Below are 27,427 nucleotides of genomic sequence, written 5' to 3' on the forward strand. Positions count from 1 at the left end.
TATTGTTTGAAGTGTTGTTAGAAGTGGTGCTAAATATACTGTTTGATTTTCTAAAAGGGGTTGCCAAAAAAAAAAACTACACCACTCGAACCATTTTGACCACACATTTCAATGTCTTTGACCAACAGTCAGTATGGATTTATCACAACTGTTCGTGCATCGACACGTCACAACACGTCAAAGGCTGATAGTAAACGAGATGTGGTCATGGCTATTAACAAGCTAAAGTCGGAACAAATGGACGTAGGGGTTGCCATTCTTGATTTTGAAACATATGAACTTTCATTGATGGAGTTTTGTGACACCCTGTTGTTTGCTAGAACTGTAAACCAAATCAACATCTACCAACCTACCATTGTCATTGCTCCAGATGGATCTAACCTGCAATTCGAAAAGTTGAGATACATTCTTGCATCAAACTTGGATGAAACTGTTCAACAGCAATTAGTAAAGGCGAAATCATTTGATGCTGCTTGTGGGGTAGAACTACTCAAGACTCATCTGCATACACAAGGACCTGAAATGTCAGCACTGTTGAGTGATTGTGGGCTATCTGTCGGTGCTGCCGGTGCCTTACTTACTTGTTGCTTAGAATCAAATTTGCTCAAACAGTCAAACAGGGTTAGAATAAATATAGTCGAGAATGCCAAATTTATGCTAATTGACGCGAGTACTATAAGAGACTTGGAGCTTGTCTCCAGTCTCAATGGTAATGGAACAACATTCTTCTCATTCTTGAACAAATGTACCACAAAAATGGGACAAAGGTTATTACGAACATCAATAAGACAGCCGTTAACAAATGTTGAGAGTATTAAATTGAGGTTGGAGTCGGTGACGGAGTTGATTTCCCAAGAGAACATGTTGTTTGCTATTAAGAATGTGTTGAAAAAATTTCCAGATTTGGACAAGTTATTTGCAAGCTTCTTAAACCCCGAATCGAATATTAGCCAAGAGCTGATGATCAACAATATACTTTCCTTAAAGTCTACTCTATTGCTTTGCAGCGAGCTACTCAACTGTTTAGAGCCCAGCGAGTCACCGTTGATTGTCCAAGTGAGTGATATTTTGAAACATGAAAATATTGGAACGGCGATTTTGTTGATAAACAAACTCATACACGAGGACTGCCGCCTGGCGAAAAGAAGCATAGATGTTGCACACCAGAGGGCGAATGCCGTAAAGTCCGGAGTCAATGGCTTGCTCGATGTGTCACGCAACGTTAGGGAAACAATCTTGGAGCAAGTTAATGAATATGTGCAAAACATCTCTGTGGAGAATGGCGCAGTGGTTGACTACAGGTATGATAAATCGAGGGGATTTTTTTTGAGAATAAAGTGCACTGCGTTTGATAATCCCGATTTCATAAACATAATTAAGAAAAAGAATGGCATTGAGTGTACAACCATTGATTTGTTGAAACAAAGCTCAAGATTGAGTGGAATCATGGCCGAGATAAATAACATAAGCAGTATAATCATACTGGAATTGTATGAACAAAGTTGTGAAAATACTCCAATTTTTTTCATGATTGCCGAAGCAATTGCCACAGTGGACTTGTTGTGCAGTTATGCCAGTTTTGTTAGCTCACAAACCAAGTCATACGTGTGTCCTGAATTTGGAAAATACATTCATGTTCGGCAATCCCGACACCCCATACTTGAGCAAGTGGTCCTTGACTTCGTTCCCAATGACTATTCATGCGTTCCTGAAATTTCAAGGTTCCAAATCATCACCGGCGCCAATATGAGTGGGAAATCCGTCTACTTGAAGCAAATCGCGTACATCTTGATAATGTCACAAATGGGCCTCTATGTCCCCGCCGATTATGCTACGATAAAGATCCACAAGAGCATATTTTCGAGGATTTCTTCCGACACTACTGATTTGGATGCGTCATCTTTTTCTAATGAAATGACGGAGATATGCAGGATTTTGAAAAATGCAGATCTGGAGAGCTTTATCATTATTGATGAATTAGGAAGGGGCTCAAGTTTAAGAGATGGATTTTCCATTTGTCTTGCTCTACTCGAACATTTAATCACCACACGCGCTTCGGTATTCACGACGACCCATTTCAAAGAAATCGCTGAGATCTTAGGTAGCAAGTCGTGTGTTTTGGCCTCGCATATGAAGACAATTGAGGCTGACGGGAAATTGGAGTCCAAGTTCAAGTTGGAGCCAGGGAAACTTGAATTTGATCGGTATGGTATTAGATATGCAGAATCATCTCAAATGTTACCGCCGGAGCTATTACGAGAATCGAAATCAATTGCTGAAATTTTGAAGCTGCAAGTGTTACAGTGTAACGATCCACATTCAAAGTTGGTTTCCAAACGGAGAAAGTTGGTGTTGGAATTATACTTTGCTTTGAATCAAATGCGCACTTTGGATTGCGACTCCTCATACAAGCTAGATTTGTTGCGTACTTTACAAACAAAGTTTGTGGAAGAAATTAATGATATGTCGACTTGAGCTTATTTCCTTCTATATAGCCTGTAAAAAAATCTCATGTTTTCTAGCTTTAGTGGGTAAGTGACCTCTCTTTCGTTAATCCTGTACCAAATGCTCTCTTTTTCGGAAATGATTTCCCACGACCCGTTTCCCTCGCCTTGTTTACCAACTAAAATAGTGTCAATCAAAAACTGCACCGGGAATTGCTTGTTTCCTATGGTAATATGGGAGAAGGAACCAGCACTTTCAGCAATCAACAAAAGAGTACCACTTTTGCAACCGGTACTCAATGTTTGTAAAAGCTTTATTGTCTCTTTCCTCTTCTCTGCAAACAACTCATTAGTAGTGAAAAGCAATGTGATCAAATCAAAAGACGCCAAGTCATCAATTTTGGTCGATAAGATATCCTCATGCTTGAATTGCGTATTAAAGTTATGTTCCTTATACACCCAGTTTTGTTTCACATAATTCGTAAGTTGATTCACCACCACTGTCCAATCTGCGATATCGACAACGTCAATATCCAATCGCGAAGGAGAGTTTGGATGAAACTCCTTGAGTCTGCAGTAAACGGCGCCCAACCCCACTATTTCTGAAGCTGCACCGCCTCCAACACACAACACACGCTTCACCTTCTCAGACTCCTGTAACAATTCTGTAATTGGTTCCAAGTTGGAAAACAACGAGGCATAAGCCAATGCCCTTGAGGGGCTCCACCTAGCCGCATATCCAAACCTCTTGTTGTCATCGTTGAAAGCAGCGATATAGTCCCTATTGTATAAATCACCTTTCACCTTTTGAATGAAGGAGTCCAATTCATGAGAATCAAGAATGTGTTTGAAACAGACAGTGAATGCATCTAGAATTTGGTAAGGTTCAAGTGAGTTTTCATTCGTAAATGGCAATGTGGAAGGGGAATCACGGTCTAGCTCGTTCGATTTTGATTTTCCACCAACCATGGTTATGTAGTTTGCATTTTTGGTAAGAATGGATGAAAAGTTGTCCCTCACCCAATTTTGTGCAGCATTTTCGTAAAATCTCATCGTGTGAGTGTGAGCGAACGAGATGTTATAGAGAGAAATTTTTCACACCAAATTTTTTTTTTTCTTTCCTTCCTTTTCTTTTTCTTCTTCTTCTTCTTCTTCTATAACTAATTATCCATCAATCTGTGTCAAGGTGGGCTCTCAGTGGAAGATAGAAGCCTTGTGCTTTCTTTGATTCCCTGTAGACGTTTTCCTTGGCAGATCGGCGCTCGAGAAGCAAGCTTGATGTTCATTGTATCGAAATTCATTTTGAACGCAGTTGTTGTTATGACAGTGCAATCTCCACTGCTTGACATTGTTTCCTGTTTTCCTTGTGTACCGGTCCTCTCCTTTTGGAGGGTTGAGCAGTAACACATTCGGGGATAGAGATGATTAGGTGGAGCTTTTTGCATATGTGTTTATGGAAAAGTATATATTATGACGAAACCATTTATTATTGGCCTTAAGCAGGGTAGTTCCGTCGACAGATTGTATAACAACGGGTCGGTCTTGAGCTCATTTGATTTTGTTTATCAAGGTTGAATTGCAGCTCGACCAATATGGCTCGATGCAACATATTCCTGGACTCTGCGCAGATCATATTTGGTCCTTGACGAATAGAGTAAAACCATGTTGCAAACATTTCATTGTTGTGAGTCTCTTTGTAAGTACCTTCTTCTTAGTAGACGATTAAATTAAAGACACCACATGGGGGGAGCCAATGGTCTACTAAAGTTATTTGTATGGTGACCTTAGAGAAACGCACGTGCAGATGATTCAATAAAGCCTCATTCCAAAGCCGGTGCACGTTTTCTATTTAAATGGATATAATTAATCTTACTGTATTCATTTTCAAACAATGACGAATGAGCCTATGTTTTGATATTACCCGATTTTGATGTAATTGTTCCAAATTGGTCCGTCAATTAATCCGAAACTCTGAATTTTAATTAGAATCTCTAATTAGAGGGCACGTGGTTATCGATTTTGCGCACGTCAAATGTGTAATTTTGAGAAAATTGAAAACAACAAAGAAGAGGGTGCTTACTTTTTTGGTTTTGACGATGGGAATGAATATAAATAGCTACTAAAATCCACCCGTATACAATCCGTTCTCTAATGCTCATCAACAATGGTTGCTGTTTCAAATTTGCTCAACAGTGGGTTATTATTAGTTAGTCAAAACATCTATCAAGATGTTGCTACTCCTCAAGAAATGAAGGTTGACGGATATAACATCTTGAATTTCCTCGGTGGGCTGGGTCCCTACATTAGTAGAGAGTCATACGGTATTGACCCGGCTATTCCAGATGGATGTACCGTCCAACAAGTACAATTGTTGTCGAGACACGGTGAAAGATATCCTTCGAAGAATGTGGGGAAGAAGTTGGAAAAAATTTACAAAAAGTTTCAAGACTTCAATGGTACATTCACAGGGGATTTGTCCTTTTTAAATGACTATGAATACTTTGTTCCTGACACTACTCAATACGAGAAGGAAACCTCACCAAAAAATTCTGAAGGTACATTTGCTGGCACTACTGATGCCTTGAGACATGGTGCTGCCTTCAGAGCTAAGTATGGTTCATTGTACGATGAAAACTCAACGTTGCCAGTATTTTCATCAAACTCTGGCCGTTGTTACGAAACCTCAAGATATTTTGCTAGGGGTTTTCTCGGTGATGATTTTGATGAAGACAAGACGGTTAAGTTTAGTATTATTGACGAGGCAGCAACTTCCGGAGTCAACAGCTTAACACCAAGAAACTCATGTCCTAACTATGATAATTCAATCAATGACGAAACAGTTGCCAAGTACAACACCAGCTACTTGCAAACCATAGCCGATAGATTGAACAAGCCTAACCCAGGTTTGAACTTGACCGCCCTGGATGTCAACTCCTTTGTCAATTGGTGTGCCTTTGAAATTAATGTTCGCGGAAGCTCACAATTCTGTGATTTGTTTACTAACGAGGAGTATATCAAGGCCTCGTACGCCAATGATTTGTCAAACTACTACTCCAATGGTCCAGGTAATAACTTCACTAAAACTATTGGATCCACTTTATTGAACGCCTCGTTAAACTTGTTGAAGGATGACTCTGCTAGCAACAAAATTTGGTTGTCCTTCACTCATGATACTGACTTGGAGATTTATCACAGCGCATTGGGGATTGTAGAACCTTTATCTGATCTCCCAACGGACTACATTCCTTTCCCCAACCCATATGTCCACTCATCAATTGTCCCTCAAGGGGCAAGAATTTACACCGAAAAGTTCCAATGCGGTGATGACTCCTATGTCAGATACATAGTCAATGACGCTGTTGTCCCCATTGAAAAATGTGCCACTGGCCCTGGCTTCTCATGTAAGCTTGATGATTTTGAAAACTATCTCAATGAGAGAATCGGAAGTATCGATTTTGTCAAGGAGTGTGGTCTCAACTCTTCTGTTCCACAGGAAGTGACATTTTACCAAGATTACAATGAGAAAGTTTACAATGCCACTTTAGGTGATTTTTAAATTTTTAGAGCTTCATTTCGGTCGTTGATATTTAATAAAAAATGTGTAAAAGTAAGTGATCTGTAGACTTACGAGAAAGCAGACTTAGTTCTATTAAAACAGTTCTACCAGAGGATTTGAAATTAGAGTTATGCATTTGCGTTTCCGATCATCCGCGTATTACAGGTTTCTACATCAAAACTCGAGCTAACTTTGCTTCGTAATTAATGTTGAAACATATTCAATAGATTACTCGTTAGTTGAATTCCACAATTTCAAAAATTCGCGCTTGTAAATTCATCCATCTTCTTACCATCACCACCATTCTTATCGATGAAAGACTGCTCTTCATGTCCAGGGAATCCTCAAACGAGAATGTATTTCAACCGCCAAGCTTGAGCTCTAGGGAGCTGCTTACATCCATTGTCACACACGATGGTTTTCGATCGCGTTCCCGAAAAGGAGCTAGTCATCTTCCGAGCCTCCCTAATTCACCTAGTGTTGCTTCAGAGAAGAACTACTTCGAACAAGACGAACTCCAATCCCGGCAAGATGAAACCAGTGGTAACAATTTTGTTGAGTTTGATTTGAGTTCAATGAATACGAAAAATAGAACGAGCGAGTCACTTCCCAAAGTGTCGGAGAAAGTGTACACCGCATCCAACCCTAACACCCCGCAAATTGAGGAGAATGTGGAAGACCCTGTCGATAATGCCCAAATCAAATTAGAACCAGAAACACAGGAGGATGATTTTTTCAGTGAATCTAATTGGAAAGAAATGAAAACGATTTCAGACCTTGATTTTTACAACGAAAAGGGTGAACTCCAGTACAAATCTGAATCTGGACGTGACTTTATTCACAACAACAATTTTCACTTTGGCTACACCAAGATAGACACAGAAGAGCAGGTTAACAAGTATGCTGCTTTAGATAAGAAAACTGACTTCTTGTTCAAGAATGCTACTCGGAAACCACGCACTTATGGAGAGAATCGTGTAATCTTTGACGCTGAGCATGAAGAGTTTGACAACAGTGATGAAGTCGATCCAAATGAGGCATTGACTGATACAAAGGATATGTTATCAGATTCACAACGATTGGCATACGTTGGCATGGCCAAGTTAATTATGGTGGAGATGGCTACAAAGCTAGTTATGGTGCAATTTGGCACAAGTAGTAAGTTGGCAAAGCAAATGAGTGAGTCTCAAAGACATTTCTCCAACTGGTCATCAAATACGGCTTTGAAATTGTATGAACATTTGGGATTGATCAAGGAAGAAAAAGAGATGATTGAAAATTTGAGTAAGCACGGTGTGGAAATCAGCGATTTGTCAAAAAGTTTAACCTCTTTGGAATTGCACAGACCTAGTGGTTTTGGCGATGATTTTGACTTAAGATGGGTTTTGATATGTGACTTATTTTTGTTACTCCTCAGCGACGGCTATTATGATGCGCGTTCGAGGTCCCTTTTGATGAAGTTTGCTGACATTGTAGGCATATCCAGCTTGGAGGTTTTACAATTTGAGCGAAGATTGATGGAGTGTCTCGATATGGAAACGAAAGATCGGTCGATTGAGAATAAAGATGAATCATTAAGTGACCAGCTGTTTGTCAAACGACAGATCAAGAAAAACAGGAACAAGCGGTTAGCTATGATTGGTTTGGCAACTTTAGGTGGGGGATTGGCCATTGGATTACTGGCAGGCTTGTTGGCACCTGTTATTGGAGCTGGTATCGCTGCAGGTTTAACCACAGTTGGTATCACTGGAACAAGCGGGTTTTTGGCAGGTGTTGGAGGTAGTGTCTTGATTACTACAAGTGGAGTTGCCATAGGTGCGAAAGTGGGCAACAAAGCTGGTGCAAGAAGAGCAGGAGACGTACAAACATTTGAGCTCAAACCATTACATAACAACAAAAGGTCAAATCTAATAGTCACTGTAAGTGGCTGGATGAACGGTGCGATGGATGATGTCAGGCTTCCATTTTCAACAGTTGACCCAGTCATGGGAGATATGTTTTCTTTGCTTTGGGAGCCGGAGATGTTGCAATCAATGGGGCAAACTATTGGTATACTAGCAAGTGAAGCGTTAAGTACATCTATTCAGCAAATATTGGGTGCCACCATACTTAGCGCTTTAATGTCAGCAATTCAACTTCCAATGGCGTTATCGAAGCTATCATATTTGTTGGATAATCCGTGGAATGTGTCATTGGACAGAGCATGGAAGGCGGGGAAGATTTTGGCTGAAACAATTTTATCAGGAAATTTGGGTGTGAGGCCAATAACTTTGGTTGGGTTCTCACTAGGTGCCAGATTGATTTATTCGTGTTTGATTGAAATGGCGCGTAAAGGTGGTTATGGGTTGATCGAAAATGTCATTCTCTTAGGGTCACCGATTTCCATTGATGTGGACCATCTCGCTCAAGCTCGTTCGGTTGTGAGTGGAAAGTTCATCAATGGGTACTCAAAGAAAGATTGGATTTTGGGTTACCTATTTAGAGCAACCGGTGGTGGAATCCTGACAGTGGCTGGGCTATCAGCATTGGAATCCGTTAGTGGGATTGAAAACATTGATTGCACAGAGTTTGTTGAGGGTCACATGTCATATAGAAAGGCAATTCCAAAGATTTTGAAATTGATAAATTGGGAGGTGTTGAGTGATGATTTCGCTGAAATTGAGGAACCAGACCCTGAACAAGGCGAGAGGCAAAGACAATTGATTAGTGAATTTGATGAAGCCAGGGCCAAAATGGAAGAGCAAAAAGATACCGAAACCGAGCCTAAAGGATGGCGGAAATGGTTCAAGCCCAAACGAAAAGACTGGTGGGACATCTATGGTCAGCCAGGAGCTGACAAGGACGCAAATGATGGAGCTAAAGAGGAATACAACGTTGAAGAACCACCCATTTTCGATTTAGAGGCTTTAGAACATGAAGTCAATGATATTGAAGCCGCTGCTGCAAAAAAAGGCAAACCCAAGGATGAGTTGGTAGAATGAGTAAGATTCACTGTTGTCAACATTTCATCTTAATTTTTCTCTCTCTTTTTTTCTCTGACTCAAAAAATTTTCAGCACCACTTTCACTGCTAAGTACGTTAGACATCTATCATGCCCACTATCCCAGTTGATAAGGAAGACCTCTTCAAGATTTTGGGTAGATCTTACACTACCGAAGAGTTTGACGAGTTGTGTTTTCAATTCGGTATCGAGTTGGACGAAGACACCACTGATGAATGCCAAGGTGATGAAAGACCACAATTGAAGATTGAAGTTCCTGCAAACAGATATGACATGTTGTGCATTGAGGGTATTGCCCAAGCTTTGAATGAATTTTTGGGAAATAAAGAACAACCGAAGTACACTTTGAAGCCGGAAACACCAGAACTTTCTTTAACGATCAAGGAATCTACGTTCCCTATTCGTCAATATGCAGCTTCCGCCATTTTGAGAAATGTTACATTTGACCAAAGATCCTATGATTCTTTTATTGCGTTGCAGGATAAATTACACACCAACTTGTGTCGAAATAGAACTTTGGTGGCCATAGGAACCCATGACTTGGATACTTTGACCCCACCATTTTCGTACGAAGCATTACCACCAAAAGACATCAAATTCAAACCATTGAACCAGTCAAAGGTCATGAACGGAGAAGAGTTGATGGAATTCTACGAAAAGGATAAGAACATTGGTAAGTATTTGCACATCATTAGGGACTCTCCCGTATATCCAGTCATGTTGGATGCAAACAGAACTGTTGCTTCTTTACCACCAATTATCAACTCAGACCATTCAAAGATCACTTTGAATACGAAGAACGTTTGGATCGATGTCACTGGAACTGATAGAACCAAGACTGAGATTGTGATTGAAACTTTGGTAGCAATGTTTTCAAGGTATAGCAAAACTCCATTTGAAATAGAGCCACTCAAAATCATTTCCGAACACAATGGTGAGACTCGCGTCACTCCTAATGTGACACCAAGAGAAGCTCAAGCAGAAATATCCTATATCAACTCATGTTTGGGTTTGGATTACTCTGGTGAAGAAATTGCCAAGTTGTTGAAAAAGATGTCATTGGAAGCCACACCTTCAAAGGACAACAAGGACATTCTTGACGTTAAAATCCCGATTACTAGATCAGATATTCTACACCAATGTGATATTATGGAAGATGCAGCCATTGGTTATGGATACGATAACTTGAAGAAGACCAAGCCAAGCAGTGAGAGTATGGTTGCATCTGCGTTGCCTGTGAACAAAGTAGCGGATATTTTGAGATTAGCCAGTTCACAAGCAGGCTACCTGGAGGTCATGCCGTTAACATTGTGTTCCCATGACGAAAATTTTGGATGGTTGAGAAAGAAGGATGATGGTACAGCAGTTAGGTTGGAAAATCCAAAAACAATTGAATACCAAGTTGTTAGAACAACTTTGTTACCAGGTATCCTAAAAACAATCAAAGAAAATAGAAAGCATTCATTGCCTATTAAAGTGTTTGAATGTGGCGACATCGTTTTGAAAGATGCAAGCTTGGAAAGGGGTGCTTTCAACCAGCGTAACTGGGCTGCTGTGTATGCTGGTAAGACATCTGGCTTCGAGTATGTTCAAGGTTTGTTGGGAAAGATTATGCAAACTATGAGAACCCCCTGGTTGGAGAACCCATCTAAGGATGAAAGAAGAGGTTATTGGATTAAGGAGGACAAGACCAACACTACATTCTTTGATGAAAGAGGAGCAAAGATCTTTTTCAGAAGTCAAGCAAATGGCGAGGCTAAAGAAGTCGGGTGTATTGGTGTTTTACATCCTGAGGTGATGAACAATTTTGACATCCCATATGCCGCTTCCTCCGTTGAGTTGAATGTGGAAGTGTTTTTGTAAAGTATATATAGTCGTCTATAGAGCCCCGAGTTTTAAAGAGTTTTCTCTAAAATAATGGCCAGGTGTGCCGCTTCGGTTGTAAGTTTTGCACAAACTGCACGACCTCGTGTCTAATGCTTTTTTCTTCTCACGAGAAACGATAAAAATCGATTTGCTGTAGCAAAAAAGGAGACTATCACATTAGAACGCCGCCAATCCACTACACACTTTTTGAGAAACTGACCGTTGTTTAGAATTAAGAATCGTTGAATTCAACTTGAGATATACCCGTCAACGCAATAACTTTCAGTCTTTTTATATCCATATTTCAATTTAAATACACACTATCAAATATAATTCACAATGAGTGGTAAAGGAGCTTCTTCTAAAGCTTACGACATGATAATGAAACTATTATTAGTCGGTGACTCAGGAGTCGGAAAGTCATGCTTGTTGTTGAGATTCGTTGAGGATAAATTTAATCCGTCTTTTATCACAACCATTGGTATCGACTTCAAGATAAGAACTATTGAGAGCAAAGGCAAGAAGATTAAGTTACAAGTTTGGGATACCGCTGGTCAAGAAAGGTTTAGAACTATTACTACCGCCTATTATAGAGGTGCTATGGGTATAGTTATAATCTATGATGTGACTGATTCAAGAAGTTTTGAAAACGTTGAAAATTGGTTTCAAACTGTATCCCAACACGCGAACGAGGATGCACAGATCTTTTTGGTGGGTAACAAGTGTGACGATGATGTCAATAGACAAGTAAGTAAGGAACAAGGAGAGGAGTTGGCATCTAAATTGCATGTGCCATTCTTGGAAGCATCCGCAAAGAGTAATGAAAATGTTGATGCCATCTTTTATGAGTTGGCAGGAATTATTCAAGAAAAGCATGTTAATGATGACGCAGGAGCCGCTTCCGGTGGAGGCGCTAGTGGTATTGACGTTTCCCAAGGAAACTCTGGTGTCAAGAACAATTGTTGTTGATGAAAAGATGCCGATGCTGTAAAAGAAGATGTGAGGATTTCATATTTACGCAGAGTATCCCGTTCACGACTTCTGTTATCTACATGTGTTTTATACTATTCTTCTTTTTTGTAGTTAATGATTAAGTCTTTACAAATAGTAATGTCACTAAAACATTAGATTTTCTTACCAAAATAGACCCATTGGTCATCCAACGGTTTCTCCTCCAACTCTTCCCAACACTTCAAAGCAGACAACTCATGACTCAAGTTCAACTCTTCGGCAGCTTGAATGACAAGTTCCTCAATTAATCCATTTCCGATTTTATTTTCTATATTTTCAGTAATCTCTTCTTCTTCCACAACTTTCAATCTATTCTTTGTCAACTGTTCGACCGATTGTCTGTACACTGAATCTTTTGGGAACTTGTCGTTTAGCACCTTCAACTGTTCATGATACAAAGTGACAAGAGCTGGTCTTGGATTTGGATGTTTGTAAATTCCTGTTATACCAGTTGGCAAACCTTCACCTGCTCTTACTATTACCTCCGACAACTTCAACTTGGGTATTTGTCTCAAAACTGAAGTGAATCTCATAATTGGAATACTGTGTGATGCAATAAATAATGGGGACTGCTGATCTAGTTCTGAATCACCAAAATCAAAGTTTTGTAATTTGTATTTCTCATTATTTGGTTGGTTGAAAAATGAAAAAGAAAAAAAAAAAATCAGAAATGTGAAAAAAGACGGAGAATCTCAAGACCACCATAGAGACCATAGTCTTTGATTCGGGAAGAGCTTGAAGAGATCCAAGTCATATTAGAACAACGTGTAATGTAAACTATTTATTTTCAATAAGTTTGCTTTAACTAATAAAGTTTCTTTAGAAATCACCACCACCAAAGTCACCACCATCAAAGTCACCGCCACCATTATCGAAACCATCTTGGTAGCCGTCTTGGTACCCTTCCATTCTCTCGCTATCGCCCCAGTCATTCATGGCATTTCCAAGAAGCATACCTCCTAGTAAACCACCACCAACTCCCAATGCCATGTTACCTGCTCCACCACCAAATCTACTTCTTTGTGCTTGTTGTGGTGGGTATCCTCCATAACCTTGAGGTGGATACCCACCATAGCCTTGAGGAGGATAACCCCCGTAGCCTTGAGGAGGGTAACCCCCATACGCTTGTTGGGGAGGGAAGCCACCGTAGCCAGGTTGTGCAGGATATTGGGTTCGTGGCGGAATACTTCCAGCAGCAGCAGCACCACCACCGTAGCCAGGTTGTTGCTGATGATGACGGTTGAACAATCCTTTGTTTTGCTCATCTTTTGCAGGAACATTCAGTTTTGAAGTGGTTGGTGATACAGTTTCTGCTTTAGATGTGGTGGGACTGTAAGCAGGAGGTGGGACATCATCGGCTTTATCAAACACGGTTCCTTTGGGAGCCTCCCATTGTGACTTCTTTGTCGATAAGTCAACGTAGAACCAAGTCTTGTATTTATCATCAAACTTTGCAAGCCACCCACTTGGTACCGTTGGGGGCTTATTAGGATCGTCGTTTGCCATTTATTTGCTATTTGAATTTGTGGTCTCAGTTGTTGGAATCTACTGTGTGGCTTTTAGTTAACCGTGTTGTGTCAAAGTAGATTGGCACTGCTTGACTGAATGACAGATAGGTAGTATACTTCAACAGTGTATTCAATGACGTCAAAAGATTGCTGTTGGGGTTAAAAAAAAGAGTAAGATTATAGGGGAAAATGTCAAAATCGACAGATTACATAATTAAACATTATGATCAATCAACTCAATCGGTAGCGCAAAATGACACAGCAACGCGGGCTTAGCGCACCATCGTAAGTCCATCCCCACCTTGCACACACCACCCAACCTCATTTATCATCCCCACATTTCAGCCATGCCTATATGGGAGCAATTAAAGACTGAAGATGGGCAAACTTACTATTACAATAAAGAGACAGAAGAGACTAGCTGGACATTGCCAGAGGGGGAGGAAGCTGTTGTTTCAACTTCCGGTTGGCAAGAATATACAACGGATGATGGGAGAACGTACTACTACAATGAATCAACAGGAGAAACTACTTGGGATAAGCCAGCAGAACCAGAAGAAGGCAGTCCGCTGAACAAGCAAGAACAAGATGAAGAAGAGGAGGAAGAAAAAGGAAAAGAAGAAGAAGAAGAAGAAGAAGAAGCGATAGACCGAGCCCTCAAACAAGAACCAGTGGAAGTACCTACCAGTATGACGCTCCCTACTAATCTCTCAGAAGAAGAAGAAGATGAGATGTTTGTTCAGTTGTTGAAAGATAATGATGTCGATTCAACGTGGTCTTTCCAAACTGTTATGAGGAAATTAGTCGGTAAGCCTGAGTATTGGGCTGTCCACAGTCCCTTGAAGAGAAAGTTATTATATGAGGAGTATCTCGTTAAACGATTTGAAGACGAAATTAAGAACAAGACCAATGTCATCGAGCATTTCAAAATCAACTTCATCAACGAGTTGGAATCATTGAGGAAAGACGGTAAGCTAGATTACAAGACTCGATGGGTAAGCTTACGTGAGAAATTGATGAAGGAAGAGAACCCAATTTTCAAGCATTCAATGTTGCCAGACATTGATTTGGCCAAGATGTTTTACAAGTATCTAACCGAGATAAAGCAAAAGCATGATACTGAATCCCAGAGACAAAAGAAGCAAGCATCTGACGAATTATACCATTATCTTCACCTGATCAATAGTGCTTTAGTCCAGAAAGCAGCAGATTTTCAAGAACTTTACTCAAATTTGGTAGAGGACCCTCGTTTCAAGCAGAATAAACATTTTAAGCATTTGAATGAATTAGACATACTACAGCTATACGAGTCAAAATTGAATCCAGAAATAATTGACAATCTCAAAAAGCAAATTAGTAGCCAAGAAAAGATCAATTATCGAAATGATCGCAGAGCACGTCAAAATTATCGTTCACTTTTAAATACACTTAACTTAGACGCGAAGACAAGATTTCACGATGTTTTTCATCTTATTGAAAATGAGGATGCTTTTATTGAGTTATGTGGTAGGAATGGGTCTACGCCGTTGGAATTATTTTGGGACGTTATTGATGAGAAAAAGCAGGTGTTGAAATTGCGGAAGGATATGATTGAGGCAGTTGTCAATGACTTGACTAAAAAAGGCGAACTTGGTCAAAGCGTGTGGGCATCAAAAGAGGCGTTCATGGAGAAGCTCAAACAAGTAAAAGATGACAGGCTTTCGCAGTTTGATTTGAATCGAGATGATTCCAACAATGAAATTTTTGAAATATACCAGACGCTTAGAGATGAAAATGAAATGAAGGAGAGACTTGTTAAAAAGAGAGGTATTTCAGAGGTCGATGCTGGTTCTCTTGCCGTTGCAGCAAAGAAGGTGAAGAAACCAGCAAAAAAGATGAACTATTAAAGAGAGGTATGTCGTGTATATTGCAAAAAAAAAACAAATGTATCTTTCTATTTTCTCTTTTTTCTTTTGTTCGGAATTAAAGTTGAGCTCAAATTGAGAAATTCAACGCAATATTGCAGCTAGACCTAAAGTCGCCGGTAGTAGCTTAGTCCACCATCCAGCTTTCTTTACAATGGTATGTACAAACTTCAGGAAATATCTTTGACCGATCATTACTAACATTGATAGTCACAATCATTAAAACCGTACTTGACTGCCGTCAGGTCCTCACTCACCGCCGCCATATGTTTACAAGATTTTTCATCTCAATTGGTTGAACGTCACAATAGACCGGAGGTGGAAGTGACTCGTGTACATGATCCTGAACTCATCCTCAATCCCATGCATATTGCCCGTAATGAAAATGAAAAGATTTTAATTGAACCTAGTATAAATTCAGTTCGGGTATCGATCAAGATAAAGCAAGCTGATGAAATTGAACAGATTCTAGTGCATAAATTCACTCGATTCTTGACTTCTAGAGCAGAGAGTTTTTTCATTTTGAGGAGAGTTCCAATTAAAGGGTATGATATCAGTTTCTTGATTACTAATTTCCATACCGAACAAATGCTAAAGGATAAATTGGTTGATTTTATAATTGAATTTATGGAGGATGTTGACAAGGAGATTAGTGAGATGAAGTTGTTTTTGAATGCCAGAGCTAGAGTTGTTGCTGAATCCTTCTTGATACCTTTTGATTGAGAAATGGAGCCCAGTATCGTATAACACAAGGATTCGCAAAAAGTAGTGTGTTAGAGTTTGTTGATATACATAATAGTGTTACAGATTCTTCTAATTTACTTTGTAGTTGACTCTGGTGACTTGGTGACAACGGATGAATGAGGAGATTGGCCAGTATAGTTTGAGCCCCTATTGGCATAGGCTTTCGGTGACACTGCTCGCGATGTAGTTCCTTGAGAGTTGTGAGGTGAATTGACAGCTCTGGTTTGTGGAGAAGGAACAAAAGGTGGCGTGTAAAAACTTTGAGGAGAGTTGTAGGGTGACTCTCGCAAATTGGACGGCATCCTCATCTTTTGTTGATTGGTGGGGTTACCATTGAAGGAAACATTTGGACGCAGCGCCACGCTTGGAACCTGCAGCTGCAGCTGTTGCAGCTGCGGTTGCTGACTTTGAGGAACAGCGAATGGACTATTACTTTGACTCGTTGGTGGCATAATTTGTTGATCTTGGACATTGGGCAAGACCATTGGCATGTCGACATTATCATTGAGCAAACCTGGTATATTGCCTAAAACCAAATCCAATTGAGATAACGCCTCAGCAACTTGGTCAAATCCTTTTGAAGAAATCTTCAAAATCCATCGATAATTGAATATTTGATCTCGATAAAAATTTGCTTCTTCTTGCGTTGGCGACGATATGAATAAAATTGCTGCAAATGTACCAATCAAGGTAAAATTAGACGACGACGAAGAATGCCAAAAGGAATGAATATGCTCGGGCTTCAAGTCACGAACAAACTCAATGGAAGCTAGTAAACGGGTTTTTGCTGCTGATCGACACACATTGATCAATTCTGGTGGTGGTGGGTCACCAGCATTTGTTTGTTGATAAATGATCGTGGTGATCTTTCTATGCAACGTCAATTCAGTGGCAAAATAAGCCAAGTGTAAGTACCCATTGGAGCACAATTTTCTTGGTTGGACCAAGTTCATTTGCAACTCGCTCGGCAATGAATAAAACCAGTTTCGAAGTTGCAACTGTAACGGTTTAGCCAACTTCAACACCTCGCTAATGTTTGTGATTTCTCTCATTGCCTTCATTGAGTAGAATTGATCCAATATTTCCGACAAAATCTTGGATAGTTCAATTAGATTTGTAAATACTTTCTTTCCAGTGTCCAAATCTGACGACCCTTCTTTCAAATCTCCATCTCCATGTTTATCAGGAAAATCCACCTCATAGAGTGGTAAAACAATCCAGTTGTTCTCATTGATATGAGATGGTCGGGAATCTTTCAATGAAAGCCACTTGTCTTCCATGTACACAGCCCAAGCTAACCGTTTCCTCAAGCCTCGTTCCCATTTCGGTAATTTCCAATTATTACAATCTAAACCGAGCCCTAGCTCTTCGGCTAGTGAGACAACTTGAGAGCAAAGAACCCATTCCGAGTAATCTGCGTCGCCACTATTTTGAACTTGGTTATTTGTAGCTTTGCAGCTGATAATGTGTTTGCATTGCAATAATAGTAATCCTGCTTGGACAGCACTCAATTTTGGTCGTTTAAGGATCTCTTGAAGATAGTTTTTGAGCCCTATTTTTAGTATGAGTTCCACATTGGGTTTAGGGAATCGATTCAATTGTGGATCATAGTCCCACCACTGAATTGCTAGCACATACACAGCCGCTATCAAGGGCGCAGTGAATTCTCGATGTGTGCGTGCATACTTCTCCAAAAAGACCTTTTTATGCACAATTGGATACGATGGGTGGATGATTCTGAAATACAAATCAATCAAGATTTGCCCATGGGGAGAAATGAGTTTTTCAATGGTATCAACATCGTTTGACATGGTTTGGTAGGACTGAGGTGACTGATCGTCTTTCAAGACGAAATGCACCTTATCGCTAACTTTTCTCAAAGATATAGAACTGCTTAAACTTGCTTGTTCAATCTTTGCAGCGCCACTTGGATTGTTATTGTTGTTACGGTTATCAATAATTTGATTCAACAAGTTGACATCGTACAAGTAATTGGTTGGTCCCACATAGAAACTCGAGCGAGGGAATTGCAAGGACAATGTCTTTTTAAGTAAGGAGTTGTTCATGGCAGAGTAATCTTGAACAGGAGCCACCTCTCGTATTGGCACATCTGGTATTCGATTATTTTCAACAGGTGCCGCGACATTGGGTCTTCCTCTCTTTTGAGTATCCAGTTCTAGTTCCGATGATTTTCTTTTCGCAGCGGGAGTAGTGTATGTACATGTTAACTGTTTTGCCTCACATTGAACACAGTTGTTTGTATTAGGGACAATGACACATTTGGTCTTTCGTCTTCGGCATTGATCACAGGGGCGTCGTTGTTTTGTTGGTTTTGACGAATTGGGTCCATGTGGAGCTGCCACACTTGGAGTAAAATCTCTTGGTTGCTGAGATAAAGTTGTTTGGGGCAGCTGGCTCTGGCTTAATGTATCCTCCCTGTAGGGTAGTGAAACGCGCTGGTTTTGATTGCTGAAACTTTCCGGAGCAGGAGAATTGTTCACTTCTGGATGTACATTATTCTGGTACTGTATGTGGTGCATGATATTAGTATCATTGCTTCCCGTGTTGTTTCCTGATTGTGATAGGTGTGATGGTAATTCAATGTCGTACAAATAATCGGCTGCACTGGGATCAAACATCATATTTCCCCATTGAGGATCGAGGTAACCTGAACTTGGTTGTGTTGTAGGAGGTCTTGATTGTTGGTTGCCATATGTGCCATTGATTTGATTGCTGGAGTTGAAGAGATGTGGAGGATCCAGTGTGGCTTCTGGCGTATAGTGGTGGGGATACTTTGGTTCGACTGCATTATCTTGTGCTTGGTTATTTTCATTGTAAGAGTTGGAGTCATCATACGACTCGTTTAAATTATCCTTGTCTTCTTTCAAATTTGACGTAATATGGCTGTGGGATGCGGACTGGTTTTGTGGATTTGTATATTCTTCATCTTGCTTCCTACTTTCACTCAGACTTGAATCACCATTATTTGAAAGGTTCTGGGCCACCATTTGGAATTTAGTCTAAACCCTAGTTGCTGTGTCAGTGACAGGGATGCAGTAAGACGGGTCCCTAACGTGTTGAAAAGGTATGCTGAGTTGAACCTGTTTGACAATTACGACAAAAAAAACTTATCTCAATTGTTTTTTTTTTTTTCACTTCTCACTAACTTACTCTACACTATAACAATTTTATTATTTTTATCCCTCACTCTACTAACAATTTAAACCCCCATTCACAACTCTTAAAATGTTAAATAAATCGGAGTTTTCTGGAATTGAGGAATAATATCTGTAAAAACTTAATTTAAAGTTATAAACCAAATGTAAAGAAACTGCTTTTGGAGTAAGGTGTGACAACATCCAAAGTGGTGAAAGTTGGGGGGGTAATCTACACAATAAAATGATTGTAATGCTCTGACTCAACTTAGATTAGCACTCTATCCTTAAAATTATTCCAAAATCCACGATCATAGTCGTTAACCAAATCATCAACGACAGAATTTACTGGTGTAAGCGTATAACCCGAGACAGTGGCTTCCAGGATCAAAATCCTCTCATCCTTCAAACTTATATATACAATAGCCCCAGTTGAGTCCCTAGCTTTCTCAACAAAAGTCTCATTCCCGATGCTAGGAGATACTTTGTACAACAGTCCCAAGTCCACAAGATACTCGACTTCGCCCCATTTGTCCAATTCATTAGTAGTAACCCCCAAATAGATATACCGCAAGTGTAAACCAGTAAATAGTACAACAACTGGACTAAAGATTGAACAGAGAATGAGAAAAATCCCTGTAACTTTATTAGCATCAGTTGTTTTTGTAATCACCCTCCACAACTGTGTCAACTGTGTCAAATGAGATGATAACGCCTGGTAACATAGAATACCTCCATACACAAGCATGTTGATATTGGCAACTAGGAAAAGGAAAAACCATTTATAGTTTTTCCATCCAATGCAATTATTTACCCATACACAATGATGGTCGTACAACAAGTAACAATGACCACAAACTGAACAATGTTTTGACCTTGCTGGTTTCAGAACTTGACAAGTGTTGCACTTGTTGTCTCTGAAAAATATCAATTGGTTCGGAAGATAGGGATACGACTTTATTGATTTGATAGTGACTGTACCTGGATCGCTCAATGCACAAAGTATAGTAGATCCGTAGGTCAAGGCCATTGATAGTAGAATGTAACTCATATTTATCTGACCAATATCAATCATTGGCTTTGTCTTGACCCAAAACTGTTGGAAACATATAGTTAGCACAATTACATATCCAATGGGTACCAACCATCCAAAATATTGAATGAATTTGCCGTCTGTTCTTTTATCAATATAGTTGTAGAAATTGCTCAATTTCCCAAATACAGTGAACAACTGGACTCTTGCATGTTGTACAGGGGTGTTTCTAAAACTCGGCGAGTCCCCAAAAATGAGTAGAATAGTCAATAACAATGACGTTATACTTATACCAAGTATAAGTCTAAAGAGCATATCTTTTTGGGTTGAACAGGTTTTCTTCAAAATTTTTTGATCAACGCGTGCAATTTATTGTCCCAATTAGGAAAGGAACAGGATCATAGTGCAACATCACACTTACTTTTTTTTTTTTTTTGACGAGCAGAAGTGGAACGACAAAGCGCAAATAACTAATACCATCAAAAGAAACCTTCTAGCAGCTTCACTTCTTACAAATGACAACTACACTGCATCCGGCAATTCTCGATGAAGAGATTGCATATGTGCAAGGACTCTTAGAGTCAATTCCATTCAGTTCAGATCGTACCACACATTTTCTCAATGTTTACAAAATATATCACCAAGACCTTATCAAGTTGAATGATCAGCCGCTTAAATTTCCCATCGAAGCGAGCAAATTGTTGAAGCTAAATATATCACTAGGTAACTTACTCAAGGCTTTGCAAACAGAAGAAGAAATCTACAAACAACAAAATCTACAACAAAAGCGATACTTGAATAAACTAAACAGTATACAGGAACGCAGGACAGCAACACCATCGGGGTTAAAAGAAGAAGTGTTGAGACTGCCAGCAGCTGACCAATCAGTGAAGCATGTGATAAATTCTGGCCAAGTCTCACAATCGCTACAGCCACCATACCAAGTACGTTTTGTCAAGAATATGGTTACGATTTTGAAAAACTTTGATATTGATGTACCAGTGAAACAAGAGCCAAGTTACAATCGCGACAGTACCACTTCGTCATCATTCGGTTCTGCTCCACATACCCCAAAGCGAATGATATCCAATGGTAGCAACAGTGGTGCCTATGCTACAAATTCTTCCCCCATCAAGTTAAATTCAAAACAGCTACTCATTGAAAAGTTGGAAATCAATATCAAGTTGGATAATCTATTCATTTATAAAATCACATTCAAGTTGATTTTGGAGATTTATCGTCGATTGCAACAATCTCTACAAGGTGATGGCAGTGTAACCTCATCGCCGTCCAAAGTGAAAAACGATGACGAGTCGTCGATATTTTCAGGAGTTTCAGCTTCTTCACAAGACTCAAATATGGGTAATGAAGAATACTTGAGGTATGTCAACAATTTACTACGTCGTATTAGCTATGGAATTACTCAACCATTTGTGGCTTTGGTGTTTCGGGAATACGTTGAACAACAAATCAGTGACGACTTTACCCAGTTGATAAATACTCTATAGTGATTAATAAGTGATGAAATCTATGTATTTGCATCTATTTTCTACCTAGAACAGCTCCTCCTCTGCTTCCGTTTACGTCCACCACCAGTCAGCAAATCGCCTCCAAATAAGTTTGCTGAACCGCCTTCCTAGTAATTTTCCTACCAATGGGAACAATACCAATCCCAACACCATTTGTATTTGATTCATGCTTTCTTCCCATTGTTGTTGCGCGGAGAGAGCGTCATACTCCAGTAGCAAAGAGTCATCACCAGACGAGGAGGCGTAGTCGGAGTCGTAGTCTAGATAAGCATCGTCATCAGTTATGTTGTATTGTTCAGTAGACATGTAGGGAGTGAGTTTGTGGCGTGGGTGATTGGATATATCACGTTTTCGGTATTCTTTTTTTCTTTTCTGAACTAAATGCGATTTTGACCATTAGAACTACTCTTGAGGTTACCGTATTTTGTTTATCACCATATTAGCAAAAGATGAGCTATGACGCAAATTGTGGTACTGCCTAACTTGCTACCTGAGCTTGTTCAAAAAGCGTCAGCTCATGCGCCAAAACATATCCGCATGTTTTGTCAAATTATCAACTACGATGCAAACACATTTAACCTTACTGTGGGGAAGATCCCTATGCTTGCCAATATTGATACTAAGTCAGTCGATGTTAACGTGAAAGGACTACTTCAGACTCAGATTTCCGCTTTGAACTTTGATGTGGGAAGCATTATAGAGATTGATGGATTTTACAATGGCAAGTCGATTGAGCCTTTATCAATTAGCGAGTTGAATTGGCTGGATGTCACATTGGAAAAGTTACAAGTATTGGAATATATGTGTGAGATGAAGGTTATGTAAGAATGGTGTGTTTACGCCTAGGTCGGATATACAACATTGCGCATCTCCATGAATAATTTTTTTTCTCTTTTTGCACAAGCATTTAAATCATCTCATGTATCGACGATTACGATCATTACTCAAGAATATCGCCATGCCAGCGTCAAATACAGAGGGTGTCAAAGCTGCAAATCCAGTACATTCACAAGCCACATCAACTCCTACCGAGTCAAGTCCATACAATTACACCACTGAAGGAAAAGCGACTATTTTGACCCCTAAGAAAGATGAAGTTTTCTACAACCCAATCCAACAATTCAATAGAGACATTTCTACTTTGTCAATCATTGCATACGATCAGCTTCGTGCTGAACAAAATGAATTAAAGAATAAAAGCAAAAACAAAAAACGCAAATTACTCGGGTTAACTATTTTGGAAGCATTATCAGCTTCTGGGTTGAGATCGTGTCGATATGGATTGGAAATCCCCAATGTTTACAAAATTGTTGCTAACGATTTATCTCCTGATGCAGTTGCATCGATCAATAGAAACATTGAACATAATCAACTTATCGGGAAGGTTGTTGCCAATCAAGACGATGCTATAAAATTTATGGCATCAACAACAAACAAATTCAACATAGTTGATCTTGATCCTTACGGTACTGCATCCCCGTTTCTTGATTCAGCAATTCAATGCATAGAGGAAGATGGAATGTTGTTGGTTACATGTACCGATGCTGCTGTTTTAGCTGGCAGTGGATACCCTGAAAAATGCTTTGCATTGTATGGTGGGAACAATTTCGGCAATTCATATATCAATAGTGAAACAAACCATGAGGTGGGGATACGATTGATGTTGCAATCGGTTGCTGCCACTGCAGCCAAATACAAAAAGTCAATTGAGCCAATGTTAAGCTTAAGTATTGATTATTATTTCCGAGTTTGGGTGAAAGTAAAGACAAGTCCAATTAGAGTGAAAAACTTGGCTAGCGAAACCATGCTAACTTTTGGCTGTAATGGATGTGGACACAAAATTGCACAACCATTGGGTATTCGGAATGATAACAAGTACGTGTACCCAAAGTTAGTGGGTCAAGTCAGCAGTCACTGTCAATTCTGTGGCAGTACTTTTAATGTTGCTGGACCAATGTTTGTGGGCCCCTTGCATAACCAAAAGTTTATCAATAAAATACTTCAGCTTAATGAAAATTGCGATAAACAAACATACAAAACATCAGAACGAATAAAAGGGATGTTGACCCTAACACAATCGGAATTAGACTCGGTTCCATTTTTTTACAATTTGAACCATTTAAGTTCAATGTTTAAATCACCACCAATATCAATTGACGAATATAGTAAAGCAGTGGGGAACATGGGTTACAAGTTGAGTTTGACTCATGCCAAAAAAAATTGTATTAAGAGTGATATACCATGGGAAAAGAATCTCGAAATTATTCGTCAATGGACAATCAAGCAAAACAAGGCATATGTTGAAGAAATGAAGTCCAAATTTGAGTCAGAAGGTTCATTAAATGAAAAAATTACTGAAAAGTTGACTAAATTGGAACAAGATATAACTTATAGTCCGAACTTGAATGAAAAATCTGTTGGTGCGCAAATACTCAATTACTTAAAAAAGCAGGAATTGGCAACTGATGTTGCCGTTGATTTTGATACTTCCAATGAAGAGAGTGACAAGATTCTGAAGTTGCGAAAGGTGAAGATGGTTAGATATCAAGAGAATCCGACAAAGAATTGGGGTCCAATGGCGAGGCCAAAGTAACTAGGCTTGAAATGAAATAAACCGGTACTTTTAAGATGTTGTAGACCGCGTTTCTCTGATAGTGTAGCGCCGTAGGGCTTGTTTTTGCGATAAGATTTGGAGGCAGTGTGTTGTTGGATCCAACCAAGATAATAATCCATAGCCAACGCTCTTTAAGAGATACGTCCTCTAGTACACGATTTGTTAACAAGAAGTATATAAATACTGAATTATATTCCCCATAAATTATATGAACTTATATATGAATAAACCGACTTGAAACGACTCGAGCTTTAGATAATTGCAATGCACCCTAATGAGTACTATTTTCCAACTCTTGTTGAATAGCGTTCTCCGATGCGATTCCTTTTGCAGCAAGGGTTTCCCTTTCTTTGACAAGTGCCTATGTGACTTTTAATTCTGTGTCATGTTTTGATACCCATAAGAGAAGAGAGACGAAAAACAATTTTGACAAATTCATCGAATTTGTTGCTAAGTTTAAGACGAAAGCCAAATGCAACTACAGTAACATTCAGTTCATGGATTAATACTTACCAATAATGAAGTAGTATGTGGAAATGATACTGTCAAACTTTTTGCCAGATATGTGGTCTATTGCTTGATTTATACGGGTTGCACATATGACATCGTTTGGTTTCTTTTTGTATTGATCAAGAGACCCAATGAAGGGGTACTTTTTTTTTGATTTGATACCATTAGTCGACAAATTCAACCATTTTCAATGCTTTAATCCGCTCTTTGAAAGGAATTTAAACTTTTGTGTTGTCCGCAAATCGGGCGACATTTACCCAGTATTGTAGTTGACAACGGCGCCACTTTGTCCATGTATTAACGTTCTTAGTTTTTGGTATACAATTTGTAAGTTTAAGGAGTATGGATGGGGGTTATTAATATTTGGTTATTCTATTTCGAAATAAACGTTTAGACAAGAGGTAAAGATTGTTTTAGGTACAAATTGAGAACTAGATTTTGACGAATGTAGGCTATGTAACTTTCCCCAGCTTATTAGTCTATTTCTTCCCAAATGAGAAATGGATCTGATTTATTGGTATTTAAAATTCTAGTTTCATTTGCTCAGACGTGCAGTTAGTATCTTGCAAACTTGTTCTACATGTATTGCGGGTTAATTAGCTAGTGGAGAATCAATTTAATTCCAAGTAGAAGGTAATTGAGCAATTAATTAAGGTAATGTTGTAAATAATGTTTCTATTATAGCTAAAGCTCATCAAAGGCTGAATTACCACGTGGTTCAAGTAACTGCTTTTGCAGAGATGAGTAGTAAAAGAGTGAGGAAAAAGTGTTCCTCTATATTTTTTTGCAACCAAAAAAAAAATGAGTAATTTGCTATCACAACTAAAAGGATAATTTGCATACATTACATAGGGGGTATACGAAATTAGCAAATATTTCTCTCTTCATAGTGACGTAGTATACCTTGTTGTTTCTTTTCAGCCTCTTTTGCATTGGTTTGAGATTTGTTACAATTTCTTGATGGACACTCAATTGCCAAGCTACAAGAAAGAAATAAATTATTGACGAAAGAAGCATTTTGCTCCAACAATCGCGTGATGCAATTATAAGTTCATATAGTGCAAGTCGGTCACTCCTTGATGGGAGGGCATTTGAGTATTAAACCCAAATCAATGAGGAGATGCATTGATACAAATAGTACAAATTAGATAAGTTATAAAAAAGTTATACACACGATAGCATACAAGCACAACACCCTCATTAGCAATAATTTGTTAACAGCAAACGACAAAATGAAGCCACAAACCTTAGTTAAGTAGACTCACCCACCACCCCTTGAACTTTCTTCTCCTTTAGTCGTGATTTTTCCCCAACTCAAATAATTAAAGCGATGGCACCAGCAGCTAAAGCACCAATAGTACCAGCAGTGCCCAATCTCAAGGTACCAGCAAGATCAGTTGCTGAAGTAGTCGTAGTGTCGTTGTTTCCATTCGTATCGTTGCCGATGGTTTTATTTCCCTCTTGAGCCATGACAAAAGTAGTGGTGAATGCAGCTAAAGTGATGAAAACAATTGAGTGTTGCATTGTAGATGTATGAAAATGTGTTGATGAAAAGTTGAAGTGAAAATCAAAGAACAGGTGCTATGTTTTATTTCATGAAGAATCGATGGTGTATTTATAAACTTTTTGAAGAGTCTGTGCCGAAAAGCACGCAGAAGGGTGTAAATTTCGAATTTCTTGTAAAATTCCAACAATTTAACCTCGAATAGGAAGGAGAAGTAAGTTACAATAATTAGCATATTCAGAATACTGTACACTTCGTGTACGTTGGCAAAAGAAAAAAAGGGGGATGGTTTTATGATTAGGAACAAAGCAAGGCTTGGCCTTGGCGGGGCTATGGCAAAAGGGGAATGTGCGTATGTCTATGTGTACAGCGTGTGTTTAGAGTTTAGGATTATATAGAAAGTACAGAGAAGGAAAAGAACTTCAACACAAAATCCAATTTAGATTGTAAGTTTAGCATTCCTATTGTTTTTCAAATTGTTAATATCCGAGATATCACACAAAAGCGTGAACAATACGAGAAGAGCCAATATCCTAACTACAACCTGTTGGTTTAAGTCTAGTTTTTAAATCGGCTGTGTTAGAAAGACTGATTCAGCAAACTAAAAATTGCTATCAGGATCTTCAGTTTCCTCGTACGCTTAAGAACTGCACCGTAAGTTGAAAAATACAAAGCACGGCAACAAACCAAGAAAATAACCTTTGGCTGAAGATTTTTCTGCATTTTATTTTTCTTCTACAATGAAAAATCAGCAAACATTTCTTAGCTTCACACTTTCCAATCTTAAAAGCCTCAAAGTGGATATTGAGTCATCGAAATTGGATAGCTAGTGTGCTTTACTATCTATTGCGTAGTGAGGGAAGTTAACTTCCGATTCTTAAAAAAATTTAGCATCATGCAACTTTCAAACTAGTGTCTTAGAAAAGCAAAAAGTGGAGAAGATTATTCAACCATTATACTAATAATTACCACAGGACAAAGTAAGCAGTGCAACATTTCGTCAACTTACCACTTGAGTGCACGTGTGATCTTTGATAGTTTTACTCTT

General features: G+C 39.1%; 17 protein-coding genes across 17 annotated transcripts; 10 read left to right on the forward strand and 7 right to left on the reverse strand. All coding sequences in view use genetic code 12, as the record gives it.

The window, feature by feature from the left end:
- Positions 1 to 111: 111 nt before the first annotated feature.
- Positions 112 to 2,475, forward strand: CPAR2_800790 (MutS family protein; the record flags this gene model as incomplete). Its single annotated transcript, XM_036807913.1, has 1 exon — positions 112 to 2,475. One exon carries the CDS (start codon positions 112 to 114, stop codon positions 2,473 to 2,475), a length of 2,364 nt encoding a protein of 787 aa, XP_036664702.1.
- Positions 2,476 to 2,477: 2 nt separating this feature from the next.
- On the reverse strand, positions 2,478 to 3,497 carry CPAR2_800800 (25S rRNA (uracil2843-N3)-methyltransferase; the record flags this gene model as incomplete). Its single annotated transcript, XM_036807914.1, has 1 exon — positions 2,478 to 3,497. The coding sequence occupies one exon, from the start codon at positions 3,495 to 3,497 to the stop codon at positions 2,478 to 2,480; it is 1,020 nt and encodes a 339-aa protein (XP_036664703.1).
- Positions 3,498 to 4,608: 1,111 nt separating this feature from the next.
- PHO113 (acid phosphatase) lies at positions 4,609 to 6,000 on the forward strand (the record flags this gene model as incomplete). The annotated part of the gene is made up of 1 exon (XM_036807915.1): positions 4,609 to 6,000. The coding sequence occupies one exon, from the start codon at positions 4,609 to 4,611 to the stop codon at positions 5,998 to 6,000; it is 1,392 nt and encodes a 463-aa protein (XP_036664704.1).
- A 329-nt stretch (positions 6,001 to 6,329) lies between these two features.
- On the forward strand, positions 6,330 to 8,981 carry CPAR2_800820 (uncharacterized protein; the record flags this gene model as incomplete). Its single annotated transcript, XM_036807916.1, has 1 exon — positions 6,330 to 8,981. One exon carries the CDS (start codon positions 6,330 to 6,332, stop codon positions 8,979 to 8,981), a length of 2,652 nt encoding a protein of 883 aa, XP_036664705.1.
- A 110-nt stretch (positions 8,982 to 9,091) lies between these two features.
- FRS1 (phenylalanine--tRNA ligase subunit beta) lies at positions 9,092 to 10,864 on the forward strand (the record flags this gene model as incomplete). The annotated part of the gene is made up of 1 exon (XM_036807917.1): positions 9,092 to 10,864. The coding sequence occupies one exon, from the start codon at positions 9,092 to 9,094 to the stop codon at positions 10,862 to 10,864; it is 1,773 nt and encodes a 590-aa protein (XP_036664706.1).
- Positions 10,865 to 11,206: 342 nt separating this feature from the next.
- SEC4 (Rab family GTPase) lies at positions 11,207 to 11,836 on the forward strand (the record flags this gene model as incomplete). The annotated part of the gene is made up of 1 exon (XM_036807918.1): positions 11,207 to 11,836. One exon carries the CDS (start codon positions 11,207 to 11,209, stop codon positions 11,834 to 11,836), a length of 630 nt encoding a protein of 209 aa, XP_036664707.1.
- Positions 11,837 to 11,991: 155 nt separating this feature from the next.
- Positions 11,992 to 12,411, reverse strand: MCI4 (Mci4p; the record flags this gene model as incomplete). The annotated part of the gene is made up of 1 exon (XM_036807919.1): positions 11,992 to 12,411. One exon carries the CDS (start codon positions 12,409 to 12,411, stop codon positions 11,992 to 11,994), a length of 420 nt encoding a protein of 139 aa, XP_036664708.1.
- Positions 12,412 to 12,697: 286 nt separating this feature from the next.
- On the reverse strand, positions 12,698 to 13,384 carry IFU5 (WW domain-containing protein IFU5; the record flags this gene model as incomplete). Its single annotated transcript, XM_036807920.1, has 1 exon — positions 12,698 to 13,384. One exon carries the CDS (start codon positions 13,382 to 13,384, stop codon positions 12,698 to 12,700), a length of 687 nt encoding a protein of 228 aa, XP_036664709.1.
- A 349-nt stretch (positions 13,385 to 13,733) lies between these two features.
- CPAR2_800870 (uncharacterized protein) lies at positions 13,734 to 15,272 on the forward strand (the record flags this gene model as incomplete). Its single annotated transcript, XM_036807921.1, has 1 exon — positions 13,734 to 15,272. One exon carries the CDS (start codon positions 13,734 to 13,736, stop codon positions 15,270 to 15,272), a length of 1,539 nt encoding a protein of 512 aa, XP_036664710.1.
- A 172-nt stretch (positions 15,273 to 15,444) lies between these two features.
- On the forward strand, positions 15,445 to 16,013 carry ARC19 (Arc19p; the record flags this gene model as incomplete). The annotated part of the gene is made up of 2 exons (XM_036807922.1): positions 15,445 to 15,447; positions 15,501 to 16,013. The coding sequence occupies 2 exons, from the start codon at positions 15,445 to 15,447 to the stop codon at positions 16,011 to 16,013; spliced, it is 516 nt and encodes a 171-aa protein (XP_036664711.1).
- A 95-nt stretch (positions 16,014 to 16,108) lies between these two features.
- DAL81 (Dal81p) lies at positions 16,109 to 19,042 on the reverse strand (the record flags this gene model as incomplete). Its single annotated transcript, XM_036807924.1, has 1 exon — positions 16,109 to 19,042. One exon carries the CDS (start codon positions 19,040 to 19,042, stop codon positions 16,109 to 16,111), a length of 2,934 nt encoding a protein of 977 aa, XP_036664712.1.
- Positions 19,043 to 19,457: 415 nt separating this feature from the next.
- On the reverse strand, positions 19,458 to 20,537 carry CPAR2_800900 (palmitoyltransferase; the record flags this gene model as incomplete). The annotated part of the gene is made up of 1 exon (XM_036807925.1): positions 19,458 to 20,537. One exon carries the CDS (start codon positions 20,535 to 20,537, stop codon positions 19,458 to 19,460), a length of 1,080 nt encoding a protein of 359 aa, XP_036664713.1.
- A 200-nt stretch (positions 20,538 to 20,737) lies between these two features.
- On the forward strand, positions 20,738 to 21,730 carry CPAR2_800910 (uncharacterized protein; the record flags this gene model as incomplete). Its single annotated transcript, XM_036807926.1, has 1 exon — positions 20,738 to 21,730. One exon carries the CDS (start codon positions 20,738 to 20,740, stop codon positions 21,728 to 21,730), a length of 993 nt encoding a protein of 330 aa, XP_036664714.1.
- A 72-nt stretch (positions 21,731 to 21,802) lies between these two features.
- Positions 21,803 to 22,057, reverse strand: CPAR2_800920 (uncharacterized protein; the record flags this gene model as incomplete). Its single annotated transcript, XM_036807927.1, has 1 exon — positions 21,803 to 22,057. One exon carries the CDS (start codon positions 22,055 to 22,057, stop codon positions 21,803 to 21,805), a length of 255 nt encoding a protein of 84 aa, XP_036664715.1.
- A 150-nt stretch (positions 22,058 to 22,207) lies between these two features.
- On the forward strand, positions 22,208 to 22,576 carry TEN1 (Ten1p; the record flags this gene model as incomplete). The annotated part of the gene is made up of 1 exon (XM_036807928.1): positions 22,208 to 22,576. The coding sequence occupies one exon, from the start codon at positions 22,208 to 22,210 to the stop codon at positions 22,574 to 22,576; it is 369 nt and encodes a 122-aa protein (XP_036664716.1).
- A 133-nt stretch (positions 22,577 to 22,709) lies between these two features.
- On the forward strand, positions 22,710 to 24,344 carry TRM1 (tRNA (guanine26-N2)-dimethyltransferase; the record flags this gene model as incomplete). The annotated part of the gene is made up of 1 exon (XM_036807929.1): positions 22,710 to 24,344. One exon carries the CDS (start codon positions 22,710 to 22,712, stop codon positions 24,342 to 24,344), a length of 1,635 nt encoding a protein of 544 aa, XP_036664717.1.
- Positions 24,345 to 26,189: 1,845 nt separating this feature from the next.
- CPAR2_800950 (uncharacterized protein) lies at positions 26,190 to 26,399 on the reverse strand (the record flags this gene model as incomplete). The annotated part of the gene is made up of 1 exon (XM_036807930.1): positions 26,190 to 26,399. One exon carries the CDS (start codon positions 26,397 to 26,399, stop codon positions 26,190 to 26,192), a length of 210 nt encoding a protein of 69 aa, XP_036664718.1.
- Positions 26,400 to 27,427: the final 1,028 nt, after the last annotated feature.

Source organism: Candida parapsilosis, contig 005807, assembly GCF_000182765.1.
Source record: "Candida parapsilosis strain CDC317 annotated contig 005807".
Taxonomy (NCBI): Eukaryota; Fungi; Ascomycota; class Pichiomycetes; order Serinales; family Debaryomycetaceae; genus Lodderomyces; species Lodderomyces parapsilosis.